This window comes from Aulonocara stuartgranti (genome assembly GCF_965226115.1).
Source record: "Aulonocara stuartgranti genome assembly, chromosome: 2".
In the NCBI taxonomy this organism is placed as follows: Eukaryota; Metazoa; Chordata; class Actinopteri; order Cichliformes; family Cichlidae; genus Aulonocara; species Aulonocara stuartgranti.
In genome coordinates, this window is record NC_138940.1 from 37,720,078 (window position 1) to 37,742,002 (window position 21,925).

General features: G+C 39.2%; 1 protein-coding gene across 6 annotated transcripts in view; it reads right to left on the bottom strand.

Annotated features, from left to right (window-relative positions):
- The window catches only part of diaph2 (diaphanous-related formin 2), a 375,689-nt gene that overhangs the window by 336,667 nt on the left and 17,097 nt on the right, over positions 1-21,925 (bottom strand). For 5 of the 6 annotated variants that reach the window (XM_082548121.1, XM_082548120.1, XM_082548122.1 and 2 more), the window contains 2 exons: positions 16,325-16,429; positions 11,707-11,727 (listed from right to left, as the gene is read on the bottom strand). In XM_082548121.1, coding sequence (XP_082404247.1) covers positions 11,707-11,727; positions 16,325-16,429 — 126 coding nt within the window. The remainder of the gene's footprint in view (positions 1-11,706; positions 11,728-16,324; positions 16,430-21,925) is intronic. The other variant, XM_082548118.1, reaches the window with a different exon arrangement.

Below are 21,925 nucleotides of genomic sequence, written 5' to 3' on the forward strand. Positions count from 1 at the left end.
ATCTTGACAAGAAATATGACGGGAGGGCAGATGGGATATTGCACAGGAATGAGCAGCAGAAAATTACAGTATTACACTTTTAAATATAAATACATTTATAAATACATACATGTTACATTTTTATATAACTTTAATGCACATATAAAAACAGCTGCTTGTTTAAGTGAAAATACATTGATGGTTTTTTTTTTGCACTAATAAAGTTGAGGAGTTGTAAAGTATTTTGTCTGGTGTCAATTATATCGTCAGTTATATCGTTATCGCAAATTTTCAAATGTATATCATGATAAATATTTTTGGTCATATCGCCCTGCTCTAATAAGAACATAAATGACCATTTTAATAACCCTGTCATATATAAGATTCAAACTTACCTGAGCATATTTTCTTGTTCTGCAGTCATATTAGATGGCAGTTCTTTTTAAGTTCCATGTTTAGCCTTTTACTATTTTTGCCATCATATCATTTAAATAATAAAAAACTGTTAAATGTAATAAACCTCCCCAAAGAAGAAAAAATATGCAGTGAGTGAAAGGCTAAGTATTATTTATTCAGTTTTTTCCCCTCCTAATTCAAACACTTCATTGGCTTGTATAATTTTCAAATAATTAAAGAAAATGTAATTCAACTAAATAAATAAAAAAATGAATCTTCTTTGCACTCATTCCTTTACTTCTGCTTCAAATGTAAACTCGTCCTGTATATGGAGCACATACTGTATGCAGCAGAAAGTTACATTAATATGGATAGTTAGGGAAATATGAAGAAACACCATCATGGCTTGAGTGCAGTCAACACTGCAACAACACTATTCCTCTGAGAGCACGACAGCAGTGGTGAAAAAGCTCCCAACTAACAGTAATTGGTTTTAAAATAATAGAATTCATTATAGTTACGGCGCTTGTTCAGAAATGCAAACAGGAGAAGAAAAAACATTCACTAGAGACTTGGACTGAACTGCTTCGCTAAAAACCATGGGGAGATGAAAGGCATAATTCAAATGACAATTTTAGAACCTTTAGTTCATTTATATCAGAAGCTCAGAAGATGTTGCTGGGATAATAACATCATGATTTTTTCTGTTCTTTTGTTCTAGTTGCAGGGCTTGGAAGAACTTTTTCCCTCTCAATTTCATTCTTTTGTGGTGGCAAATGTCTCCTCCTCACACAGAGACATGTGAGGTGACACACAAACAATCTAGCAAACAACACCCGTCGCCAGCAGAGACAGCCAACTGAAAGCTAACATGGGAAATCTTGACAGGGAAGAAGAAAAGCACCTCACACATGACACTGAATTTGCTGCTTGTCTTATTAAATGACTGTGTAATTATACACATCAGGGGTCTGCATTGTAAGGTCCTATGTTTTTATTACATCCAGCTGCAGACTTTGTTTGACTCAAGGCCTGCATCTCAGGTATGACGAAAGCATTCACCCAATCAGCTTTGAAAGAAAGATCATTTTTCTCAAGACCACTCAGGATATAAAGAGACAGGTCAGCCATCTCAGCATGATTGGATGCCACCTCATGCTGCGTCTATAGCCAACATCAAGGACATCACTATTACAAACGCTATACATCTGCCATCAAATCAGCCTCAGGCCAATATCGAGTAATTGGCTCCATTCTAAGGAAGAGCTTGATACATCCTGTCTACCAACTGATATAGTCAAACATATATGTGAATAAATACATTTTTTGCTCCATTTACTTATATTTATTTGGCACAATACCTGTGAGAAAAAACAAGATCACCATATGGCTGTGCATTAAAAATGGATGCCTTATGTTAGCGAGGGCACCTGAGATGAATGATAATATGGGGAAAAAAATGATGAGTTGAAGAGCAAAGCTGTTTCTTTAGCTGCGCTCGATCAACAATCTTTATCCTGAAAAACAACCTCTCCTGTAACTGAAAGTCACGCCTGACCAAGACCATGCTCCAGCAGAACACATGTTGCCACGAATGTGTCTTTTCAAGAGCACTGGTTGTCAATAAGCAAATATGGCTCACATGGAAAGATATGGTCAGAAGGTTTGATGTTCGTATCTCTGAGGAAAAGCAACTGCATAGAATACACAAAAAGAGGGAGACATTGATATGGTGTCAGTGTACAGGCATAAAGCATAAAGGGATGTATACAGACAACCAGGAGGAAGGACAGAGACATCGATGGTGTTGTTCCATAAACATAGCTGACGTCTCATTGTTAAGAGACTAAATCTGTTTTTAGCGTTGGACTGATCATTCGTAGCATATGGGAAGTCAATAGAATGGGTCTTGTTAATGGCAGGCAAGGGAACACATAATTCCTTACAGGCCCAGATTATGCAAGTGAAAAATCAAAAGGAAAAAAAAACGAGTGTACCCAATAGAGTTTGGCGCTCTTCCACCATGTAAGAGGCAGTCTCACTTTTGTATTAGGTTGAAGGAAAAATAACAATAAATGAATAAATGAATCAAGCCTCCTTTCCATCTCTAGAGTTGTAAGGGAAAGTTGTTCTTTAGAGAAGACAGACCTGCCTGAGTCCTATTGAGCCATTTCACATGTATTCTTCCTTTTAAAGATCAGATGTCTAACAAATGGCATTAGTGGCACACATAGCCGTGTGTTGCATGGGCGGCAAGAAACCCATTAGGTCAATTCCATAGCAACAATGTGGCTTTTGAGCCCCTGTGGTGCAACAATGTATTGGTCGATTCAATGGGTACCCACTGCCACCAAGTGCTAGCCTTCAGTACTGCATTAGTGGCTGGAGAACTGCAGCTGTTGCCATGTCTATCTGAGCAGAGACAGACCACGATCGTCCACGATGAGCTACTGTACTTGACTAAGATCCAATGTTATCAACACTGTTGTGAGGCACCCAAAACCCAATCTCAATACTAATATTTGTCTTCAATACATAAAGTTAGGCTGTGCACAATTAAAGCACACAAAGATGTCCCCGTGCAATTCACAAAAAACTGTGACCAGTTTGGCATTTTAACACAAGCAGAGAGCAGCCAGCATGCATGAATGCGAGGTGCTGCCAACTCACTCAGGATAAGACTCGCATTCTCTGGGACAGCTGAACTACGCTTTACCAACCAAGCCTAAAGTACATCATGGCAACCTGAGTGTTTCTATCTAGTGCATGACCAGTAGGGCTGCTCAAATACTGCAAGAATCATAATCCAAATTATGCCGGTGAACAATGAGATCACAATTACTTGACACGATTATTCACTGACTTTTTTTTTCTTTTTTTTTCATCATGCATTTTACAGTTGTTAAAATTCTGTTGTTGCTAGTGTTCCTTGTGGACCACCCTAAAATCAAAGGTTAATAACTGAATAGATTTTAGCTTTTTTCTTCATTTAAAGACCAGAATGCTCTGTATTTAACACAAAACAGGAGCTTTGTGGCAAAAGAGAATGGAGCGCAATTATTGTTTTATCTCGATGATCTTATTTTCATAATTGTTTGAAGCAAAAAAAAAAATGTAATGGGATTAATTGCACAGTCCTAATTACTAGTTAATGTATTCTCATTTGTTCATTCATTTATTCTTCCATCCATTTACTAACTAGTGAGCGGCAAGCCAACTAGCCACATGATGCCAATAAACAGCGAAAAAGTGATATAGCTTGAAGGTTTCCAGTTTAAAACTATGACCCATCTCTCCAGAGCACCCTTCAAAAAGAAACTGCAAGCCAGACAATAACACAGCAAGTGATCTGGCCTTGATCATGTCACCAATCATTACGGCAGAGAGCTGTCTAGGGAATCAGGGGAAACCTGGCTGTTGATGAGGCGATTATATGGCTTTACTCTTGTGCGTCCAAGTATGACAGCGCTATGAAAGCATTGCGGCTGATAGGCAGAGACTATACCTTGTTAGCACGCTGTTGTGCTGAGTGGACTAGTTGACTGAGCAGTAGGGCACTCCCACAGGTCCTGGTGGGCTTACTGCAAGAATAGTGAGGGATTATAAAAAAGGCCGTCAATGTGACTCTCACCAAACCCAACATCTGCAACAACTTTGTCAATTTGTCAACAGCTACCTTTTCTTCCTACCTGTCCTTCAACTACCAAGGTACAAAACAGAGATATTACAGATCAGCGGGGTCAATGCACTTCTTACATTGGAATGCAAGTGAGTGTGAAGAGAGCCTGGCAAGGTTATGAACAGGAGTGCTTTCTCACATCGCCCAATGCAAGCATTCTCCATGCAAATCTTGACATATTCAGACAGAGCCCACATTTCACAGAGATCACATCTAGAAAAAGAAGCCGACCGCATCAACCAAAGCAAATAACTTACTAAATATACACAGATGTAGAGGGTATCGAAGAGCTAAAGAAGCAAATAAAGAAATCGGGAGTGACTGGAGAAGCAAGCAACCATAAAACATGGGGATACACAGAATTTCACAGCTGTGTGAACAGTTAAAGCAGATGCGATGGGATGTGATGGTGGATGCATACAGAGAGCTGGGTTGTAAAAATATGCTATAAAGTTTATGGAGCCTAATGCGGCCCTGCAGGAGCCTCCTGCCGAGCTGAGCATGCCGACAGTGCTGTTGAGTGTTTGACAGAGCTGTGGGAGAGAGATGTACAACTGAGAGCATAGCCCGTATTCACAAGCTCCATCACTAGTGTGGGATGTGCATACAGTACATAAAATTCACAGATATGCAATCAACAGAACTAAGAATCCTATTTTTTCCTCCCCGCCCTTCTCTAAAATAGCCAGTCTCTCCTGTGCAATATCTAAATCGTCGCTGTAATATGCAAGTGTGCTGAAAATTCATGGAGAAAAACAGTGCTTCTTACTACCAGCACAGAAACACGTTCATGTGGACACACCAACACAAATATAGGGAGACTATAAAGCACTGCCATAGTCACTGTTCAATTCAATATCAGCATACTGTGACCACTTCAGCCTTTCATGTTCCCTTCAAAATAACGAGATTCAGCTCGCCTCTTCTGATTGAAGAGGAATGATTGTTTCTTCCTTTGAAAAGACATATGTTGTATAGAAAAGATGTGTGAGGGGAGAAATAAGGAAGGAGAGAAGCTTGCAGAAAAGGCAGAAAAAACCCATAAAAACTCAAGCACAAAAAATAAAAAGAGGACAAATGCTGATGGAAAGTAACCTCTTTTTCTCATCCCCCGTGGGAGCTGTTGTTGACTTAATCCTTCCCACACAACCCAGCCTCTGTCACAGCTAAAACCTTGCTTCTTCCACAGCCAGCAAAGGTCAATCCAACCATAAATGCCTGAAGACAAGTCATTCGGCAAAAAAACAACATTAGCTGGTAGGAAAAGTTCAACATGACATGACAACTGTGATAGCTATTACATATTTACAATGTTATTAAGTTATCCATAAAAGTATTTATAAAGTACCGTGTTGAACCCTCATATCTTCCTAGAAGAGCCTCAGTGTGCCATGATGCTCATTCTGTGAGTTTTTCCTCAAAAAATGTTCTCCTACTTGGTGTTCGAAAGCACTCTCTGACATAAAAGTCCATCTGTCTCCCACAGGTGTTAATTTAGGTTGAGATTTGGTGACTACAAAGGCTGTAGCATGTGATTAATTTTTATACTCATCAAACCATTCAGTGACCTCTGATCGCCATTGGCTGGAGGCATTCTGGAGAGGACCATTCCCATCAGAATTGTAAAGTTTTATCATTAGACAAAGGTGATTGCTCAGAAAAGCTTTGTATCGATTTGCAGTGACCCTTCTGTCTGAGGGGACGAATGGACCCAAACCATACCACTAAAATGTCTAGAGCAGCATGAACGAGCAACCTGTTGTAAGGCATTGTGGCAAATGTAGCATGTTCTGCCTAATAACTGCCAAGGGTATAATAGTAACCGGACTGTTTTTACAAAACAAGAAAAAACTGATAATGAGTAAGATGAAGACAATAATGAGCTTATAAATGAACAAATCTGACATTAAAAGGTGGTTAGTCTACCAAACCTGGATACGCTACAAAGCTACGACATAACAAATGAACTGGTAAACAAAGAAGCACAATTCTCATGGACAAAAAAAAACATTTGAACAATGACAAGAGAGCCCTTTATGCCTCCACAACAAGTCAAGAAAGGATGTACATGTTTCCTTGTCAATGATCAAAAGAGGACTTCACCACCATAACATCACAGGATTCACCACACAAAATGCTTTCAAACACAAAAAAATATCAAAAACACACAAAAAGAGACTGATACAGTTTTAGATCTGGTTGTAGATCTAAGGACGAATGAAAAAGATATCAACCTGAATCAAAAGGATGGAAAGAGGAACGTTTGTAGATGCAAATGATACAATCGATGAGTTCACAAAGGAAGAAAGGAACATGCCTATAAAACTGTTTATGACAAAAGGGTTCCCTTTGACCTGCAAATGGAGCAGAAAGGAGGAACCTGGATTTGTCAGGTTGATGTCCAGGTTATTCAGAGAGATTCAATTCCAGTGTGGGCTCGTTTCCCTCAACTGCATTAGTACAGCTTGACTTTGTAGGTGTGACGGGGTTTTCCTACATAAAGAATGCTTCTCTCCATCATCTCAAACTCGTGGGCCATAGTCAAATGCAGAAATTATGCACAGAACAGTAAGGCATGACTAGTTATCCAGATATTTACATCTGAGCCCCAAATGATAACCATTGGGTTTTCAAACTGTAGTCTACATGTTAGCGCCCTAACACATCCCAGTGAAGGATTCTGGGAGTAGAATTTTCCTCTAATTTGAGTCATTAAAGCAACAAATGTTCAGTATTTATTAACAATGATAGCAAAGCATATTTAAAGATATCCTATGTGAAAGTATTTTGTCAAATAAATATTTCCTAATCTCACTCTCAGGCAACTTTTTATGTCAATCAGAAGAATTCTAAAATTTGCTTTCAGCCAATCAAAGAAACATCTTATTGAAACGGTCCCCTCCAGAGCATGTTTCCTTGATCTTAATTTAAAATAGAATCTATGTTGAACACTGGCTCAGGGCATGGGAGGCACACGCTATTGATTAATTTTTCATTCCTGTTCTTTTAAAGAACCAAGGACATGTGCCACATCAAATCTGCTCAACCCTCAGCACCCAGTTTAATAGCTTGCTTGAAACAAAAAGTCTTTTGAGGTATGTGGTTTTAAAAGGTAAGCAGGGAGGGAGGGTGCCTTGATTTCCTTTCAGGCTCACCATATTTCTTTTACTTTTTACTTTTTTTAGGGTCCTTCACAAGCACTCCTGGCACTGTGAACGAACACTTGATTGGAGTTAAAGAGGAGCCAGATGTATGCCTCATATCCTTGCAACTCTCTTTCTATGTCCCTTGTTTCCCATCTGGATGCTTTGCGATTCTCTATCCTAACGATAACTATTTGCTAACAGATTGTCCAAAAATCCTTGGCACTAACACAGAAGATTAGGAGCACAGGTAATTCACCTGAGATACATATAATATCAATCAATAAAACAAAAGAAATGTATATCAACATCCTTCATTTCAGTGCTAAAGGGTAAGTGCATTTCTCTTGCCTTTCTCTCTAAAAAAAGAAATTTAGGGGTTTTGACTGCTGATCATAAAAAGTTATGTCCAAATTTTGCATATTGACTGAATGCTCTGAATGTGAATTTTTACCTAAGGTATTGATTAACTTTTAACAGTAACTAATAAATTAGTGAGGAAAAATGCATCTTTAGAAAATAATGATTTAAAAAATACATCAATAAAATACCTCAGGTGGATTGCAAATGAAACTATCTCAAAAATGAGGAAAATATCAAGGTTTAGTGCTTTTGCAATGCTGTGCGTGATAGACACACAAACATCTTTTCATTTAAATGTTGAATATACAGCCACATTTGAACAGATTAATGAAAACGACCTTGTAGTTGAACTAAGTTATACTCCATGACATTAGGATGTGAGATTTTTCTAATGTATTCCTATCCTCCTATAGCATACACAATCACATAACTGCATACATCCGCACAACTCTGCACACAAGAAAATAAAGTTGATGTTAAAGACATCTTTAGCTACACTGAAATTAAAATGCCAACATTCCAATGCAGCAGAAAAAAGAAGACAGTTTATGAAGTTCATCAGCTATAGTGAAGCCGATACAGCCTCTTCTGACTTTTTTTCTCAGGTTGTCTGATGCGTTTTAGGATCTCTGGTCCAACCCACACACTGAAAACACACACAACCACACCAGCCATCACCACCTGACATCTCAGAACTGACCACGATGTTACCATGGAAATAAGCAGTCATCTGTCCAGTCATACAGATATTGATCACCTCCCTGTGGTCTAGAGATTGCAGTTTCTTTTTTTCTTTTGCCTGCATCACACAACCTCTCACAATCAAAGGCTTTCACGTTAACACTGCAGCAGACATTGATGTATTGTTACAATGTGGCCCTTGACTTGTGACGTAAATCAGGCCAAGTTTTACAAAGCCTGACGTTATAAAGCCATTGTAGTGGGTACAGGGAACTGCAGCGCACTGCGTAAAACATGCAGTTACTTATATGTATATGTTATATACAATGAATCTTAACATCAAGGGTAAAGACCACAAACTTGATGACACAGGGGCAGAATAGGGGCATTAATAGGGAATCCACACATTGAGAGCATATGCGGCTTTGCAATGTTGTACAGTTTAACAATGGTCAAAGTGGATTACAGGTAATTCCCACAGTCTCTGTATTCCTAACTCATTCTCCATGAGGAGAGTGCCAGGGAGGTTTCATGCCTTAGACAGAGAAGTTACAGTTGTATTTTCCCTGCAGACAATCCTAACCAACACTTCCCTTACAGCACATAAGAGAGCACTCTGTCCAACCGACACACGCAGACAGCATGAAAATGGGAATCTGCCAGCAAAGCAGGGAGTTGTACTGTAGGCCATCATCGGCTAAATGCTCTCCATCTGCACCCCACTAGCTTTCAGTTGGGCTTTCAAGAATGACAGTTTATACCTGCCTGTATGTTAGCCATATCTATGGGCTACTGGTAGAGGGATGGCATAGAGGTTACAAATGCATCAGTATTAGGGCTGCCACAATTATTTTGATAGTCGACTAGTCACCGATTATTTTTGCGATTAGTCGACAAATCAGATCATCATCCATTGGACGTAAAACGTACAGCTTATTGCACCAGCATGCATCCGCTAACTATCATTAGCTTACAGCTTTAAGTGTTTAAGGTATGTGCTAACTAAAAATAAAGACAAGATGATAGTTTATTAAACTTTTAATGAATTTTGCAGATTGTCTCAGTGGAGTTTAATAAACTCGGGCGTCTGCTCCTTGCCATCTAAAATATAACAGGTAGTGAAGGGAGTCTGGTGTTTTACACCGGCTCCAGTGAGCCTTCAACCCTCCAGCTATCGAGCGGGTGGGTAACAGACGACTCCGAAAACGTTGGGGCACTTTTAAAAATATGCGATGTCTTGATAAACCGAGCAGATATTTGAAGTTTATACAGCTATATTCGCCGAGAAAATATGTTAAAAGTTTATTTTGTGACCCAGAAAGAGTAATATTAAAACTAAGTAGCTGCCGCCATTGTTGGAAACTGGAATAGGCTGAGCCGAGCTATGAATTCTGGGATAGGTTGGGCCACGAAGGATACATCCGACTCATCCTTCAAATTCGGGGAAAAGGAGGACACATTTGGAGGAATCTTTGAATCTGGAAAGCCTTCGTCGCGTCGCTGTAACGTAATCGGCCTATAAATGCGGCCTCCGAAGGATGCAGCCCGTAAATTTGGACACAGCTACAATACTGGAGACTGCTTCTTCTTCTTGGTTTAACGGCAGCTGGCATCTTTGTACATGCAGTGCTGCCACCTTCTGTTTCAGTCCGTTATTACACTCTTAAATCATACTATTTATTCCTGCGTCTTTCAGGATCTTACAAAGCCTCAAACGACACGTCGACTATTAAATTTGTCGTCGACGATTTTGATAGTCGACATAATCGTGACTAGTCGACTAATCGTGGCAGCCCTAATCAGTATGCTCTTGAGTTGGAAGCAATGCATTTGATAGGGTGCCTGCATGGTTTGCAGAACTTCTTAATTTAGGTCTCACAATTCAAACTTGTATGATTTTGTCATATTATGCCTAGTGAAAACAAATCGTCCATTGCCGCTGATTGAAAGCTACTCAGTCCAGGTCAATAGGGGCAGAGCTGAAAAACCAGTTCTTCCAACGGAAATAACCAAGCACAAAAGAACAGTTTGACAAAGAAGGAGAAAACTCAATCGATACAAATGGTTCTGTTAAATGCCTTGCAGAGCGAGGTTTGTCTGAGCTCATGAGCAGAGCAGAGGCCAGGTCACACAGTGCTACTTTACTTTGTCTGTGGGTTTCTGTTAAGCTTTACAGTCCTCCTAATCCTCACAAAGCTCTCAAAAGGTAATAAGCCACAGTTTAAAGTGACAATTCAACACTTGCCAAACTATGAACCAGTAGATATAAAAAAAAAAAACACAAAATAATTTCTTCTTTACAAAAGAGGGATGCCATTTCGTAGGTGAAAATAAGTAATCTGTATATTATAATGTGAACAAATGAATGTGTATTGCCAATACTGTGGGAAATTCCAATAGTATACTTCAAGTAAACTACCTGAAGTAAAATGAAGAAGAAGAATAAGCATTTGTAAGGAACCAGTCGTGTTCCTGTCACATGGGGAGCTGTTGACAGCAAATTTTGATAAACAACCATAAATTTTTCCACTATCCTAATATGGTCGAATATTTCTGCTTTAGGCAGAAAAATATTGCAGTGCACTGTGGGTCAGTGTGTGTCTGTGTACAGTATTTATGAGTGTGTGCAAAGTCCTTTTAAGTGTTATACTGTATATTTTTAATGTGGATCCAAAGTGTGGTACATGTGCACCTAAGAAAGATCCTCCGTTTGATCTCAAAAAGAAACGCGAATCCCTTTGGGGTTGTGTCAGGAAGAACATCTGTCAAATTAAACATGTTCAATTGAATTTTATTTATGTAGCGCCAAATAACAGCAAGGCGACGTGTAGAGCTACCCCCTGTGGTGGGGGGTAGTCAGAGAAGCTTTACTGTATATTCTCTATGTGCATTGTATCTCACAGACAAAATGTGTGTGAATGTGAGAGTGAATGAATAGTGGTATTGTAAAGCGCTTCGAGGGGTCCCGAAAAGCGCTATATAAATGCGATCCATTATTATTATTATCATTAAAATGATTTTGATAAACAAATTAGATTGAAGATTATGAGAATTTGTGTAAAAGCTATCCTTCTTTGTGGATATTAAAGTATTGAAATGCTAATAGAAGTTACACTGCAATCAATTTCAAAGAGAAACAGCAAAAACCAACAAAAGGTGTCCTGACTCACTTTCAGGCTGTATAATTTCAAGATTTCTCATTTTAAAGTGCTAAAAATTTGCATGCAGGAAAAGTGTTGACAGTTTATAGCCTTTTCAAATTAAAGCCCATTAGTAATATCACAGGTGAAAATGAAAAGAAAATGAAATGACCCTCACTTGCACAGTTCAGAATGCGCTCCTCAACATCCTTCCAAAACGAGATAAAATGATGTGCAATGTGTATTTGTGAGCTTAGGGAGTGAATAAAGACAGATACACAGAAGTACGAAGATTCACAAGCTAAATAAATAATGGGCTACTTACCGCAACTTTGCTCCCAGTTATCTGCATGCAGCGATCAGCGGAGGAGGTTAATGTGCAAAAAGACACAAACAGCACAATCATTAGTAAGGCCAGAGAATTCTCTCCATTACACGTTGAAGCATTAGCGTAACTTATGGGACATCACAAAAATTCTTCACACAATTAAAGCACACACTATACACTTACAATTGAAAAAAGCCAACAAGAGAACATTCAAAACTGTCGTCACATGCTGAAGATAATGTCTGCGTTTGGCAGCTGCAGTTTTACCAATTATTTTGAATATGAATATTTGCTCGGCATATGAAAACACGCCGAAGTAAAAGTTGCGGCAACAAAAGCGGAAGTCATGTTTAGTCATGCCATCTTCCACACAAGGTATTAATTAAATGATTAAGGGGATAAAATATGATTGCCCTTGTGACTGCCTGATTGAATGAGTGGTACAGAACAGAACAGTGGCTAGTGTGGGCAAAGAGGCTCTGTGGACTGAAATCAATCTGCTGCCATTAACGTTGGGCTTCAGGTGTCAAATTTGCGTGGCGGAGCTACCTTGAACCCATGCCGTCAGCACGATTCTTGAAGTTTAACCTTGTTATTTGTCAATAGTGGCAGGTAACGGAAGTGATTTTCATTACTGCAACTGTGGGGCTTGTTTCACAGTAGGAGTGTGTCTGTCAGCAGAGTAAATGTATTCTAATCTGTGGTTGAGCTCTTCTTTCTCTGCCGTATGCTTCTGAAGAAATGCATTTTGATTGCAGGAAGTTACAGGACACACTAGGGTACCCCGTCTCTCTAGTATGCAGAGAGGGGAAGTACAAAACCTACCTTTTTGTTTCATTTACTGTCACGCACAAACTCTCTAGATGTGTGGCCATATGATGCTTGATTCCCCTCTCCATCACTCCATCACATAAAGCATCTTCTACACGTCATCACCTGATCGCAGAAATACTACTTTGTATTCACACTCTAACTACATTTTCCTTGCTTTCCTGCGAATGCAGCATATCACTATTTAAGACGGTGCATTACCTGAATCCTGCAGATTAGACTCCTTGAAATGAGTCACATTGATGTAACTCAGAGCTCAGATATTTTGCGTGGATATTGATGCCAACCAGATCAAATACGTATTTTTAATATTATTTCATAGCAGCTTGACCAAAATAGCAGACACTATCTTTAGTGTGTTCAGATAATAGTCAGAGAGGAGCTTAAGGGGGAACGGCACAGTTTCACTAACGAGTTTTTGGTTTGGGTGCAATGTAACACCTTTTTCTGAAACAAGGACAAGTTTTCTCATTTTACTACCTTTTGAGTTCTGATGCTTAGCAGGAGAAGTCAATAGGCACACGTATAAAGTCAATAGGTGCAAGTATACAGATTTTTTTATTCAGAACAAATACAATTATGTCTACTCTTTTTTTTCTTTTTTCCAAATAATTACGTAAACACTTATCAGGCTAACAATAAAGTGCTTGAATGACCTCAGCAAATCCAGGTCCCACTCAGAGAAGAAGGTGGCACATTGGTTGCATCAAACAAACCAATATTTGAATAAAACTTCGTTAATTACACTAGAACGTCCCCCTGTTAAGACCCTGCCATAACACCTTTGCTGGATGAGATAGAGCAAGTCTGGAATTATACACTGAAATATTCACTGCTGGTAGTCAAAACTAAATCTCAGAGAAATTCTAATAGTATCAATTGTTTAGATTAGTTTGGCACACATGTAAAGGGAAGAAAGCACAGGAAAATAAGATGAGAAAGAAGTGCAGCTGTTCATGCAAAGCTGATGGACAATGATGTCAGTAGACACACTCGTGCAAGAGCAGCGTTGGATTCCACTGAAACACAGCTCATATTCAAATGAACAGGGTTAATGTGGAATTCTCCTGTGAAAAGACATCCCGTTTGTGTTGGGGGTAATTTGCTAGACCCCTGCTGAGGCACCCTGGTATACTATGGGAAGTGTTCTCAAACTTTCCTGGCAACAGACCAGGAGAGAGGTGGCAATTCACAGGAGAGAGAAGAAGAAAAGCTTTAACTTCCCTTTGAAAGACATATTTTACAAGAGAAAACAAAGTAAGAATTAGTCTTTTCCCATTTTATGTCATTTTCGAGCCAAACAGCAGTTGGATGTGGTATGTCAGTAAGCATGAAAGGTGAATATACTGTACATACAAGAAAGGAGCACCCCGTGAGAGAAACCTGAAGCACTTAAAGCTATTGAACTCCAGGAATACTGCCTATTCCTGAACACTAAGGCACATGTTCAATTGAGCAAGTCTGCAGAGACAGACAAGAAAAGGGTTACACAATACAAGGGGGATATTTCTTGTTCTGCCAGCATTTACTGATTTAAACTTCTAGTTCCAAATCTACGTTCTCTGCAACTGCATTAAGTTGAGAAAGAAAGAGGTGAATTAAAGTGTCTACACACAAATTTGACTACATATGAGTGTGGAAGAAATGGTCCTGGTTGTCCCCCTTATATTTCAATGACTGAAATGAAAGGTAAGTGCAAATCAGACACCTATTAAATAGCGTGTGGAGTAAAAAAAAAAGAAAAAGACAAACAAAGCATGTTTGTAGCCGTTTGACACCAACAAAAACCACAACCTCCCAATGCAGCATACATCTTTGCTAGATGAGCAAAATGACATTAGCATTGAATGCACAACAGCAAGACAGAGAATCCAGACAGACAGACATCAAAATGCACTCCTACATTCAATCACCACTCACATGCGTATTAGCACCCATATGCAGCATTAGCTCCCAATAATGTCCAACCTTTAATTTACAGACATATAGGCTCATTCGTGCAGACTGAGTGGAAAAAAATGATGGTGATTTTGAAGTCTAAATTATAAAAGGTCTCAAAAATGTAAACCCTCTTCACACTTGTAAGGCAACTGCTGACAAACTACACTGCAGCAATGAGTGACTGGGTTACCACAACCCACATCACACAGTCCAACAGCAAAGGAACACTACAAGGCGGTTTGAGGAAGCTTTACTGTTACATACATTTGTAAATATTTAAATAAAGTAACATTAAGAAATATCTTTTTTCATCTATCAGGACATAAAAGAAAGCGAGGCAATTAATTGTATAAATACACTTTATTGAAAACAGGAGAACAAATCTACTGATGACTAAATTATCCAACTTGGCCATTTTTTTGTTCTTGTTTTGTTTGTGTCTTATATTTTTTTATACTCTTAAAATAACAGAATTTCTTCCTGGAATAATCTCTGATATACTCTAAAACATTGAAATAAAAGTCTTCCTGTCTCTCTCATACTGTAGTTACAGGAATAATTGTTGTGTATCACGTTGCTAACTGCAGCGAATTGGCAGCCGTGTCACATTACTATTGCAATCATATGTAAAGAAATGGCAAACTATTAAGTTGAAGCACATTATCTTTATGTATTATTGGTATGTAATGGTGTTTGGATATATAGCTGTCCTGTATTATAGTGTGACTGCATGTGCACTTGCATGAATCAGCACGCACACAATCACCACTGACATTCAACCATCCCCTTTCTTCAGACCTATTAAATGTGATAGCAGGGTGCTGACAGACATCCCATTTTGTCCTCTGTCCTTTGACTACATGGATTACGTTATTCATTTGAATAAAATATCAGTGCTCACAAAGCATAATGGGCCCTGTGTGGAATTCAATCATCTCGGATAATCATCATTATCAATAATGCCAGTTAATTACCATAACAATGAGGCAGGTAATAAATGATGATGTCAAGAAGGAGCTACCAGGTTCAGGAAACAAAGAGGACAGAAATCACTTTTTCTTCTACTTCTTCTTCTTCTTCAGAAGTGATCTGAATTTTACAGCACGAGGCTGGCCATAACTTCAATAGACAATACAAGAATTTATCATACATTCATGGATCGCTGCCAAAACTGTTATTGCTTAAAATGATTAAGCATCGCCTCTCCACCAAATTACTCCAACACAAAACAGGCAAAATCATTTTAATTAATTTTATATCTAATCTCATTTTAAAACAACTGAGAGTCAACAGACCAACAAAATAATTCTGCTAAGCATCCATAGCATGCAAAACTAAATGGTAAAGCATGCTATGGTGCAGTGTAAAGAATTATCACAGGTTTACTGGTCAGACATTTGTCCTATTTCACTCCTGTGTTTGATTGCAGTGCCTCTCGTCTTTATAAACAAATAATGCAGCAAGAAGACACCATCAAAAATTCACATGCAATTATACACCTGGACAACCAACCGTTTTCATGCAAGCATGTGACTGGACCATCCACCTATGATTGAGTAAGTGAGGGATTGCCTTAAATCTGGAAGATTTTGGCACAACAGGAGGAGAAGTAAGGGATATAGATCAAAACTGCAATCAAAGGCGTGGATTTCAAGCATGAGGTGTGAAGAAAGGCAGCAAAAGTGAGCGTGTGCAAGAGCAGATGACAAAGCAAGCAAAAAGCATCATGTTGTCATTCTAGAGAGGAGTGTTAAGTGTCGTGACATTGCAGCCCACCAGTTACAACTGTACAATATATCTTAGCTTATAAAGACATAACTCTGAAATGCATTCTCTCACTTACAGATTTGGCCGTGGCTGAGATGTACTGGACCACCATCTCGCGTTTGGTGCTCAGGTCCTTTTCTCGCAGCGGCGCTTTGCGATCCTCATTCAGGTTCATGTCCTCCTACACAACAAGAAAGTCAAAATGTTAACAATGAAGCTCTGTGATACTCAACAGTTTTAAGTAAAAACAGATTTTACAAAAATACTTGACATTTGAACTTGAATTTAATAAAACATTTCAAATCAACTGCATTTCACAACCTCAAACTTGTTACAAGGTTATTTACAGCACAATGGTTTCACTAACAAGAAGAAGCTTTTTCAACAAACACACAATTATTGTTCCATTTCCACTAAAATCCTTTAATAGAAAATCCTGTTTCCATGGCTGAAAAAAGTTTGCTGTCTGTTTCTTTATTAAAGTCACGTGGCTCCGCAGCAGAAAATAATGGCAATAATAATTAGCCCTTGAAACGAAAGTAGCAAGGCTGCAGCAATAAAAACTGTACACCCCAACTCAGAACAGGAGAACAAAATCAAACACACTGCTTCTATTGAGGCCATGCAATCACATCAGATAGGCTGGATAGGCAGCATCTGTGTGTTATTGGGAGTATTATCTTCATGCTACTTTAATTCTGCATCACAAAAGAGGTCTTTCATGTGAGAGACATCAGGGATAGAGCGAAGGCTGGACAGAGCACTAAAAGCTAGGGAATGACATGATGATTAGAATGGAGGGGGATGTTTATCAGAAGCACTCTCTCACAAAGAGATGGGTAGAATGAACAGAGTGAAAAAACATCCTCCTCGGGGTTTTAGAACGGCGAACCTAAAGGTGTGGAGGCATGCTGCCCTCTGCTGGGAAGCAGAGAAAATCATTTGTCTTTTAGTACACGTTGATCTGTTCTGACAGTGATTTCCTTTCATGCAGTTAAGTGTAAAATTCAGCTAGAGAAAAAAACGAAGCGCGTGAGTTGAAAGTAAGAACACTGTTTGAATGTCTTACCACAAATAAACTGATTCACAAGGTTTTTCTTCATTTGTTAGCGAAGCATGGGCAGGAATTCCATCCAGGGGCACGGTGACCTGAATTCCTTCAAGCATATTTCCTCTAGTAAATACCCTTTGAGCTAGAAAAATCATTAATATCTATGGGAGATAGAGGAGGGGAGAAAGTGCAGCTGAAACTTTTACAATTGGCAGGTTTTTTTCACTGAAGGAAACCAGCAGGTTTTTCAATTAATCTCTGAACCCTGCTAATTTATCTGCTTAATTGGCATTCAATAAAGGAGGCAAAATGTGATGGGGTGAGTACATTATGGGAGGGGTAGGAGCAGTGGGCCTGCGGGACGCTTGTCAGGGGGCAAACTCGAGGAATGAGCCCTCATGTTTCGCCTCCAAAATGATTAATGCTCTATTATTAATTATACCCTCACAGGCTACATAAAAAGGAGTCTCAAGATATCATGCCTATGCTGCTGATGTGACTGAAATGAGGAGATCTGAGCTTGTATAAATGACGGCGAAGTTACGGGGAAAAAGATTCCTTGTTTGTCTCACACTGGTCTGGCAAAATCGACTAAGAATGTATTTCTACAGTAGCCAGGCAATAAAAACACAGCAGACTTTCTGCTGATTGCTTCGTCCTAAATACAGTCGAAGCAATCAACGAGTTTTCATACGTATTGTGCAAAGCTCTTGACTAGCCAGTAACCTAAATCCAACTGAGCAGGTGTTTGACTCACTAAAGACCAGTCCCCAAACAAGCAATAACTGAAGATGGCTGCACCACAGGCCTGGCAGCACCTCACCAGGGAAGATACCAAGCATCTGCTAAAGTCTGTGGATGGTAAATTTCAGGTATTCATTAACTGCGACAGATTTTCATCAAATTATTGCATAGTTTAAGGTTATGATTTGACCTATAAAATGAGTTTGCCCTTGTATTAAAAAGGCGTAAAAGAAATTACTGCATGGATCATATAATGTGGACGTAAGCGCCCTAATATTAAAATCTTGAGCACAATGCAAACCGTTAGACACTCACTGCTGTGTTTAGTTTCTAAAATATATATAAAATAATACAAGATGGCCCTAAAATTCCAAAATCCTGTGGTGTGGTAAGCCTAAAACAGAGCAAAACCAGGGCACTACAGGCTTTGTATCATTGAAAGGGAAAATTAATGGGAGCCATCAAATGCATCTCAGGCAGAAAACAGTATGGAGTGCTCACCCTATGGGGAAAACTGGATCTAAGAAAAGTAGAAGTATAAAATGTTTTGCTTCAACTGTGACAAATCAATTATTTTGTCCACTAGCCTCAAGTCTGATCCATGAGTGTGGAAGGGCACATGCAGTAATTCTCCTGTGGGCTGGTTTTAATGTCCTGGTGCAGAGTGGAACTGCTGAGGGATCACATAGGAGCTTATTACGAGGAGTGTTCATCCTGACAAGGCTCACAGAGAGGCACATAAAACCCCAAACTAGCCACAGCAGCACTGCAATGTCACATTCTTCTTTCACTGCTCCTCTGTCTTTGCGCGCACCTCAATACCGTTCCCCTGCTCGAAAAAGATATTCTCTAAAGAGCGGAAACAGAGACAAATTGGCACAGAAATCAAATCAGTCGAATCAATCAAGTATGGATGTCATGCTCTTGCAGGTTTTCATGCTGGCAGCCAAGTAAAACCATCATCTGGGCAATAATGCCACGACTGCTAATGGCAACTTGGGAGGAGAGTGCCAATATGCAGCAGCCATATTCACACCATCAGGCAGACGGTCTAAATTGAGGAGATGAGTTCATGCGTTTGACCTCACAAAACACCACGCCTATGCTAGTGTACAGTCATAACTCTACACATTAAAAAAAGGACTGTGGTTATCGTGATACCTCGAGGTTTAGTAAAAATCTTCAACAGAACAGTCAATTCTTTTTATATGTTGTTTTTGTGCTATTAGTGAAGTCGACTACAGCATTATAGCTGCGTTTCTAGTGAGACGCAAATACATGAAATTCCAGCAACTGATTTATGTCTACGCATTTTGATGAGATCCTGTGAATTCAAGCTGTGCACATCTTAGGAAATTCCGTGACAAAACGCATGGAGACATACAAACACAATGCCCTCCTAAGGCAGCGCTGAAAGTAAATGTTTTTCCATGCATTTTAACTTTCCCCCTGTACTTTTACAAATATACTCCTGCTCTTAATGGTTGGTTTCAAAAATTCTAGAAAGAGTTCATTTGGCTTTCCTGGCCACTGACTGAGTGTTTCTTCCTATATTTTGACAAACCCTTTTGATGACCTTTCAGTAATAGGCTACGTGCTATTTAAGCTTTGAGATACACGGCGCAATGTGTGACCACTTTGCAGCGGAAAAAAGTATTTTCACTTTCCTGCTAGTCATTAACGCACAGTAGGGGGTCTCACTAATATGCCATGGGTCAGCCCTTTATTTGAAGCCAGCTAGACATCAAGACTGCAACATGTAGGACCATAATAACAATCAATTACAGAATGGGTGTAGAGACAAAGAAGACAGAGAGCAACTGGAATGTGTGTTGAACAGATAGATGTTGAAGAGAAGCTACTATCATCAAAAGAAACTACACACCACAGTTCTGTGTTTACTAGGTTTGACCAGAAAAGTTTACTGTCTATGAGTGTAAATAGCGCTTGCTTAAAAAGTACATAAGTAAATAACCCTTTTTTAAATTTTAATTTCATTACTGTAATTATACTTCCCAACCCAAAGTGTCAAGGCCTGTCAAATGTCAGACCAACAAACATGCCTTCTGTGTCATCTGTCACTGAGCAAATTGAAGCCTGGGTTTAATGTCACGCCACTGTGAGCACAAACATAGTAATTGAGAGGTGAACTGAGTGACAGGGATGAGCACCCAGGCAAGAAAACACTGAGCACTCGCCTGATGAAAACCAGGAGCACTGGTCGTATTTCTCTGGCCCTGGCAATAAAGACCATTGTATGAGAAAAAAGGAAAGGCAGCCACCGTACCACACACACATACACACTCAGAGACATTATCCACAATAGTACACACAACCTATGCAATGAAGCCAGAGTAATTCAGCTCCTCACTTCAAAGAGATGGGCTGAAAGCTTTTTGTAAGATTTCAATCCTGCAGTACATAAGGCCAAAAATGCATTTCAATGGAGAAAATCACAAGTGTGACAGAGCTTTGACCCCACGGATGAGTGCGAAGTGAATTTCAAAGTTTGATACTTCTCACACTGGCCTAAGGAATACGTAGGTGGAGACCGGCCTCACAAAAGGTTAACATCTGAATATAAAACATTTACATTTTCTATAAATCTCAGGTCATTTTGGTTCAGTTAAAAGGTAATATTGGTTCCATAATCTTTTATATCAACAAATCCAATGAAAACACAGAAACCACAATGAACTAATACTGAGAAGTGGCCGAAGTCTGTGTTTAACGTTGTTATCCATAAATAATTCTAAAGACAAAGTACAGAGTAGTTCCTAGATGTCAGAGAGACATGCAGTTCTGCTTATAGGGCTGCCACAAACGATTATTTTGATAGTCGACTAGTCACCGATTATTTTTGCGATTAGTCGACTAATCAGATCATCACCCATTGGACGTAAAAGTACAGCTTATTGCACCAGCAGCATCTGCTCTTATATAACGATCATTAGCTTACAGCTTTAAGTGTTTCAGGTATGTGCTAACTAAAAATAAAGACAAGATGATAGTTTATTAAATTTGAATGAAATCTGCAGATTGTTTCGGTGAAGTTTAATAAACTCCTTGCTATCTAAAATATAACAGGACACCGGAGTAAATTCTCGAGCATCTCACACTTCTGATGATCAGCTGTCTGCTTGATGTTTATTCAGCTGTGTAAAAACTATAACTTTAATCTCAGCCAAACCGATTTACTCAGGAACAAATAAAATACTAAAAAAAAGCCAAACAATAACATTTTTAAGTTATCTAAGTGACTCATATATCATGTTTAACCTGAGCAGCGAAAGATGGCGGTGGGTTTGAAGACGATCTGCTGGGAGTCCGGTGTTCTCACGGCTCTAGTGACCTAGCTCCCGGCTAGCTATCGAGCTAGTGGGTAACAGACGTCTCCGAAAACGTCGGAGCGCTTTTGAAAATATGTGGTGTCTTGATAAACTGAGCAGATATTTGAGGTTTACACAGCTACATTCTCGCCTGAAAATATGTTAAACGTTTATTTTATGACCCAGAAAGAATAATAAGAGTAACATTAAAACTAACTAGCTGCGCTATGAATTCTGGGACACAGCTTCTTCTTCTTCGGGGTTTAACGGCAGCTGGCATCCTTGTACATGCAGTGCTGCCATCTTCTGTTTCAGTGCGTTATTACACTCTTAAATCATACTACTTATTCCTGCGTCTTTTGTGATCTTACAAAGCTTCAAACGACGCGTCGACTAATCGTGACTAGTCGACTAATCGTGGCAGCCCTATCTGCTTATACTGCTTTGCAACTTTGTTGGGCAACTTATCGCAATCTGTACACAAGTATTTTGAAAAATACAAATTTATGGCGAAACGAGTATGAATGCATGTCACACATCAATGTAGATTCAG